At 41.0% G+C, this 8,015-nt stretch overlaps 1 protein-coding gene across 1 annotated transcript in view; it reads left to right on the top strand.

Moving 5' to 3' along the window:
* Window positions 1–7,308, top strand: part of ADGRV1 (adhesion G protein-coupled receptor V1) — a 471,409-nt gene extending 464,101 nt beyond the window's left edge. The window contains exon 90 of the mRNA XM_032475997.1: window positions 6,850–7,308. Coding sequence (XP_032331888.1) covers window positions 6,850–6,968 — 119 coding nt within the window. The 3' untranslated portion in view covers window positions 6,969–7,308. The remainder of the gene's footprint in view (window positions 1–6,849) is intronic.
* The last annotated feature ends 707 nt before the right edge of the window (window positions 7,309–8,015 follow it).

Consider the following 8,015-nt stretch of genomic DNA (forward strand, 5'->3'; position numbering starts at 1 on the left):
GGCCTCAGATCTGGGGAGTGGAAAGAAAAAGGACAAGGGGAGAGCTGAGGAAGCACAGAGGACAGGCGAGTCAGCAAAGGCTCGCGCTTCTCACCTGAGTGAGGAATCGCATCTAAAGAGCATTTGTGTGTTGATTGCTTTCAGCAAGAAACTGATGAGTTCCGATTTGGATATTTTGATCATTCAGCCTGGGGGCTCTTAAATATTCAAGTTGGGATCTTTGGTGAGAGATGCAGGGTTGGAGGTAATGATGTGCAATGCCTCATGCAGCAATTACGTTTGAAGCTATGGGGGTGAGTAAGTTGAGTCTGGGAGAGTGGAAGCTAAGAGATGAGAACAAAAGAGGTGAGGAAGGGAGGGAAAAGGAGAAAGGGAAAACATGAGAAAGGAAAGAAATAGGAAGAACATCCTAGATAATACCTACATTTAAAGAGTGAGTGGAAGAGGGTCCCACAGAGGCTGTGTGGTGAGCACGAGAATAGAGAGAGAAGAGTTTCATGACGGAGGGAAGGAACAACTTTATTAAACGCTCCTCAGAGTTAGGACTGAAAAGGGTCTTTCACATTACAAATAATCCTGAGGGAAGATTATGTTCCCAGCGCTAGAGAACAGTCAGTTGATATTACGGCACTGCGAACACGAATTCTTGTAACATAATTAAATTAGATCTGGATCCTATATATATAACAAGTATTGAATGCATTCCATTCAGGAATGCATGGAATGACTTGCTTACTTATAGATGGAGTTGAGCATTGCTTAGAGTTCACTAAACACATTGGGAAGTAAATACTTAAAAAGACCAGAATAGTAGCCTCTAACACAGGCTCCTTTTATTTTTGGAAAAGGTACCAAGCACCACTCCCTAGACACTTTCCATCTTAGAATACGGTGGAAACAAAGGAGCAGGCCACCTGCCACTCCATCTACAGCAGAATTCACAGTCAACACATGGGCCAGATTTGGACCAACAGGGAATTTTTTTGGCCTTCATTGCATTTTAACATTTTTGAACCAAAATTTAAAAATTTAGAAATACCCCATAAAACCCCAGAAATTCCTAAAAAAAAAAATCTAGCGATAAGAGTGCTTAAAATCTAGCAGAACACTGATTGGAGCTGAGTAATAGCTGCCCCTTTAGACAGGTTTGTCCAGTGCCCACCAGACCTGTGTCACTGATTTACTCTGGTGTCCCTAGGCTCTGTGACATTTGAGTTTGCAAATCTTGATCTGTCTCAGATCCCGCCTAACTGTGAGCCACTCTAGGTCAAGTACTAGGAACAGTGGATCTTCAAAGTTTTTTTCATTTGAACCCCTAAACAACTTTGAAAAGCTATATTACTGTTTGCATATATCTAAATAAACATCTAAAATTTTTCATCATAAGTTTAAGTAGTATCAAGAAACATAATTTCCACTAAATTATAAATTTTAGATTTTTTAAATTTACATTATTCTTTCAAACTAATTTAAAGAAGTCTAAGTACCAGAGCAGTTTGATACCCACAGTTATTCATTTGCTTTTAAATAGCTATGAGCAGGCTTTTCTTTTCCAGTTGGAAATTTTCCACTATTCTCTTCTCTCTTTGAACTTGCATTACCATTCCACTCCCAACACAGAATTTTATCCAGATGTAATGTATCTTACTCATTTAATTGGTATAAAATAGAAGCCCTTGCCCCAAAGCCAGTCTTGGACTTGTTTTTTCATTTGAATTTTAACCATATTGCATTTCTTAAAACACATACACACGCAAAGAAAAAGAAAACACTATTGACCTTTTTCATTTTTTAAATAAATTATTTGTTTTTCTACGAGAAATCTAAAAATTTCACTCTAAAAAGAGGACATAATCTTCAATTAGTTGTTCATGAAGTACATTAGCCTCTCCACAGGCAAGTGAGACACTCAGTCCTAGACTAGTGGTGTCGTGGTTATTATTAGTTATTTTAATAGAACTTTCTCAGGGATCATCCGTGTTCCCAGCCAGGACTTTGGGAGAAAGAGAACAGTCACCCTGGGACAGCCTCCGTTTTCGGAAAGAGGAGAAGGTCTGAGCTAACTCACCAGAACGGACTCCGCCTGCACAGAGGGCGAGGCCGGCATGGAAGGGCATGTGCTCTGTTTACATCCCTCACAAGTGTTTTGAGAACTGGCATTTTTATGTTGATTCAGAACTGACGTGATTCTAGAAAATGTCAAGCTGGGAACATCTTGGGCTTAGAAACAGGGTCATTCCTCACAGGGATCTTCTCCCAGAGACTAATCTGATTCCCCGTCACCCCAGCCCCTTAACTTCCTGATTTTGCCTCAGGCCAATGACACAAGTGTCCTGATAAACAGTTCCCTGTTGGAAATCTTTAAATGATTTCTTTTTTCAGTCAGAAGAAAATAAATAACAAGTCCTTGAACACACATGAAAACATTCAGAATCGAGGTCCAAATACACAAACTCCTCGAACTCATTAATACGTTTCTCCTTCAGAGACATCACATCACTACAACTTATTTGACTTCAAGAACTTCTGCAGCCCAGTGTACTAAACAAAGTTGGGTGGGCATCAAAGTGGAAGAGTAAAATGTGGAAAGATTTTTATTTTTTTTCCTTCAGAAGAAGATTGAAGGAGTATGACCTCTGTCTCATTATTTTAAAAGGCCATAGGATGGGGAGGGTATAGCTCAAGTGGTAGAGTGTGTGCTTAGCATGCGTAAAGTCCTGGGTTCAGTCCCCCGTATCTCCTCTAAAAATAAATAAATAGATAGATAAATAACTGAATTAATTAAATAAGTTACCTCCCCTCCCCCCAAAATAAGATAAAATTAAAAATGGAAAAAAAAATTAAAAATAAATAAATAAAAGGCCATAGGAAATAAGAATGGGCTTTGGGGTCCATGAACCCTGTGTCGGAATCCTGGTTCTGCAGTGTACTGTCTGTGTGACTTTGAGCAAGCAGCTCAACCTTTCAGTTTCCTCCTTTAGCAGATAAAGGTGATTATAACTAGCTTGTAAGTTTTCATGGAGTATGGAGATTGCCTATGTAAAGAATCTATCACAGTGTCTGGCAGAATTTAAATTCAGCACATGTGTGGTATAAGTTATTTGTTGGGTTCAATTTCTTGTTATGCTTAAAAACAGTTTTAAATGTTCATACTGTTTTCTGTAACACCTGGGTGTTCACTGCCCCATAGCTATTGAGCCAGGTAGTTTGGTGCTTGAGTATGTGACAAGGAGTTTGAAATTTATTCTATAGACACATGTGAACACTTGAAACCTGGGGAACAAAGAAGTTACATGATTTAGAGCTGCCCGCACACGAAGCAGTTGGGTGTGGAAGACAGCCCCGTACATTTGGGGTCAGAAGGCCCATTGAATTCCATGACTTCCCTGCTGTGTGACGTGGGCAACTCATTGGGTACTTCTGATCCTTACTCAGTCCCCATGTCTGTAAAACAGGACTAATAATCATGCTTCCTAACTAATAACTAAAGTATGTTGAAATGTTGAGGAAATGAGAGACACGAGATGAATGTAAGTTGTTACTTGGAGTTCCTTTGACATTGCCTGTTTAGTTAATCACAGTGGAAAGTTATTACTATCAGAGATACTGGATTTTTCGTGAATTTTTGGCTTAAAATTTAAGCACTAAGATACTTTTCATAAAATCAGGATTCTTACTGCCAAATGCCTTCCTAGACCATTGAATGAATTACAGCAAGACGAGAAACACACTTTGTCCTGGGCCGTGCTCCCAGTCCTGCCGCGTGCGTGTGTGTGTGCACACGTGTGTGTGTGTGATACTTGTCCTGTCTGAGTCTCAGGAGGGATTAGGATTTGGATACCGTGCATCTGTGTCAACTGAGAGGAAACTGAAAAGGAGGATGAGGTGGGTCACAGTCAGGGTGAGGAGGAGGACATGGTGACTCAAGGGGAGGCTGTATCTAGAACCTGCTGACGTCTCCTGGGGCTCTGGGCTGCTCAGCAAGCTGGTGGCACCCCTTCGCTTGTGAAGCTGCATTGCACGTTGGACCTCCCAGCCCAGTCTGCTCTGTCCCTCACAGGCTGCTCTGCAGGCTGTCAGTACAGAACTTCTTTGTAGTGTGCTTTGTCCCCACGTGGGCAAACGCTGATGCATTCCTAGTGGCCTTCAGAGCAGACCAACCCTGAAATCAGAGGGAGGCAATGCTAGTTCATTCATTATGCCTCACTCTTCCCTGATGCTGATCCTGGGGGCCCCTCTGTCTCTCCATGGTTGATCCCATATCGGGCAGCTCTGTTGCTGAGCACCTGAATTCCGCACCCAGATCAAGCTGCTGTAGGCTCAGGACCTCAGTCACCTTCTGTCTTACTGTTCCGCTTCGAGGTTCTTCCAGGTTGGATAGTTCCCTGCTTCTGTGACAGAAAAATATGGGCCCTCTGCCCTTCAAAAGCAGTATGGCAAACTCAAATGTTACCTCAGGGCCAGACATATATCATAAGTGATCCAAAAAGGCTGATGAAAACATTCACAAACCAGAAAGTAGTTCCTGGTCTATGTTTTTGCCTTTTTTTTCCAAAACAATTCACAAATATAAGCCCAGCGTTCACTTATCTTCTGCTTTTTAAAAGAGAAACCCAAATTCTGTTTTTTTAATGTTAAATATATATTTTTTGAACTATGGCAACTAAATTTTGAAAAACATTGTCATTGGCAATATTCTAGTTCTTAACTTGAGGACAGAGTTCACGGGTGTTTGTTACACATTTTGTTTCATGACTTACATGTCCACTATATATAGAGGTACCATCCAATTTATCATCCACACTAGGGCAATTGGAGTGTAAAAGGATGTGATTAATAATTTTTTCAAGTATAAACGGGTTTTTCAGACAGTTCACTCTCCAGCTCCCTGCTGTGAAGGAATAGTGAAAGAAGAATTTATGAAAGGGTGTGGAAATGGGCCTTAATGGACAGGCAGGAAGATGCTCAGGCTGAAAAGAATGTGGCTGGTTGCAGGACCAATCAAAAGAACTGATCACTTTGAGAAAGCTCTCCAGTGGGCAAAGGTTGAACTCTTGTCCGTTTGGCAAGGTACAGCCAGGTTAGGAGTGTCTTAAAAGACATTGCAGATGGTTTCAAGCTTGATGCCATTGGCAAGAGGAGCTCACATTTGTTCTTGAGAAGGAAAGTGCAGTGGAGTGCAGAATGGATCAGAGGAACAGCTCAGGCAATAAAGAGGGAGGAGGCATTTTCAAGAATCAGGATGCAGAACACAGTTTATTAATACATTCAACAAACATTTCCTGAATACCCACAAGGAGCTGGGCACTGTCCTAGGAACTAGGAGACATAATCTAGCAGGAGAATCAGAAATTTAACAAGAGAAACATCATGTTCCCATGAGTAGCAGAGGTGATACTACCTGAATTGATACTTACAGGATGAGTGGAAGCAGCCAGATTAAGGAGTGGGGCAGAGGGAAAGAGCATCCTAGGCAGAAATGCCCACATAATAACATGGTGAAGAAAGGCAGTGACCAGTGGCCCTAGTGAGACATTAGGTGAGAGAGCAGACAAGGGTCTGGCAGATCGTGTGGACCCTGAAACTGGGCTGAAGACAAGCCCTCCAGACCACAGACCACAGCCCATCAGACCCCAGAGGTGCTGTGCAGGAAAGCAGAAGAGCTTTGGAAAGAGCCAGCAGATCAGAGGGTTCGATGGGCAAGGGCAGCGTCACAGAAGCAAAGGGAGGAAGTGAGGTTTCAACAGCAGCCTGTAACAGAGAGAGGGTGGGAAGAACAGAGACTCAAAAGAGGGGGGGCTTGGTTAGAAGGAAGTCATTAGTGGACTTCTGCTTCTGTCTCCAAATAGGTTAAGAAGAAGCTAATTCACCATCTTCCCTTAGCTACCAACTCTGCAGAATCACCTTTCCTGTATCAGATGGAAAGGGAAGTCTCAGCTGCCCAGGCAACTGATTTTTCACTTTCCTTCTTATTTTCAGTCTTGTGCCTGGCAGAGGGGGGTGGGGCTGGGAGCTGTAATCTCTGGTGATTCAGCCAACAACACGCCCTGTGACCACATCCCTATTCTCTGTCTGTGTGTTTGTGTGTGTGTGTGTGTGTGAGAGAGAGAGAGAGAGAGAGAGGATGTTTATCTGTTCCTCTGCACCTTATAAAAGAAAATAACAAGGTGTTAGCCTAGCATAGTGTCGAGTTTTCTGAGTTGTGAATAAAGTAGTAAATAGTAGAGCTTCCTCAACAGAGATTCTGGTGCTAGCTGCAATTAACAGCTAGCTTTGTGGGATTCTTGTGTGGATCCGTTCTGGCCTGTGTTACATCATTATTTTTACCTTGGGAACAGATCTGAGTCATTCAGAGCCAGTGCCTTCTGGGCACTGATATGATACCAGGTGTGGTCAGTGGTTTCTTTCTCAGATCCCTGCCCACGCTGAGTCTCAGCTGAAAGATCGACTAGGTTCAGTAAATGTGGGGTTGGAGGTTGTATGTTTTCCAACAGCAAATCCTATCCCCCTGCTAAAAAATTCCAATCAACTGTCTGATTGGTTTTATTTCAGTAAGCCCCCTTTTGAGAAATGCTGTTCTTACGAGTACGTTATACCTGTCAACCATGTGGGAACAGAAAAAAGATTAAGAACCCAAATTTGTGTCTTTAGAAATTAATTTTTACTTATAAAGGCTACCAAAAGGAATTTGAAATATAGTTTTATAACTGTTAGATGTTAATAATATTTATTCTAAGTACATAGCTCACTTTTTGTTAACATCAGAGAAATAAATGTGTGTTGACTTAATGTAACTTGACCCTTAATTTGCTGAACTAATAGCTGGGAGTTTTTTGTTTTCTGTTGCAGGTGCTGGTCTCAGTGTCAGTGACAATGAATCTGGTCAAGGCAGCCAGGAGGGAGGCACCTTGCCTGACTCCCAGATCGTGGAACTTAGAAGAATTCCAATCGCAGACACCCACCTCTAGCACTCAGTAACCATTAGGAGGAGACTACTTTCGTATTTGTGTTGACTCTGCTAAAACTCTATAAGTACATGAGGCCATGTAATAGGATTCTTAATTATACTGGATGATTAACCCAGAAGTGATGATTATGTTTGAAATATAAATTGCTTATCCTTGTGCAACCTGAAAATTAACAGCTATAATGAAAGACTGGATCAATTTAAATCAGTTAATAGGATTAATTTATATCACTTAATGGGGTGTCCATATTCCAAAATATTAGTTGTTTTTTAATCATCCTACATGGCTACTAACATTGTTTAATAAAAGTAATAATAATCAATAAAAACTGTAGAATCCACTTGGTATCACCCAGGCTCATTATTTATGAAAAAATACTGTGCCTGAGCAAAGAAACCTCGATGATGTCAAGCACCCTGTTTCTTCCAGCCCTGGTACAGGTGATCCAGATTTAAGACTTCACGACATCTAGAAGATTTTCTTTCCTAAAAACCACAAAACATATTGTCTGTTGATGATTTTGCACCTGTGTGTTGGCAGGGTGCTGTGGTTTGCACAGTCTTTCATCTAAAGTATGTATTTCTGCTCGTTATAAAATTAGGTGTCTGAAGATTTTCCAGAATGAATGTTCTGTTCCCAGTTAAAAATAACTCCATCAAGCATTTTAGCACAGCTAAGAGGATCATTCACACAGTGCAGTTTGTTTGGGAGAGATATTTCTTGGTTTGGGGTTTTTCAGTCTTTCTTTGCCTTGGAATGAGAAGGTCTATCCTAGAACAAACCCTGTTGTGTTCAAGATGATTTCATTGACTCTGGTTCCAGAAGAATGATTAGGAACAGAACAAGTTTGTTCTAAGAAAGCCTTTTTGGTCTTTTATTTTTGAATTCTTAAGGACTTTGGGGGGAAATTAGTATCATTTCAAGAAACAATTATAATTTTAAAAAATCTGTCTAAGAGGAAATTTTGTTCTGTTAATAATTTCCCTTAAAACACCCAAGTGTTCTATCATCACTGTTAAGCATGGCTTTGCTTTTTTTTAAAAACCT

The sequence above is a fragment of the Camelus ferus genome, chromosome 3 (assembly GCF_009834535.1).
Source record: "Camelus ferus isolate YT-003-E chromosome 3, BCGSAC_Cfer_1.0, whole genome shotgun sequence".
NCBI lineage: Eukaryota > Metazoa > Chordata > Mammalia > Artiodactyla > Camelidae > Camelus > Camelus ferus.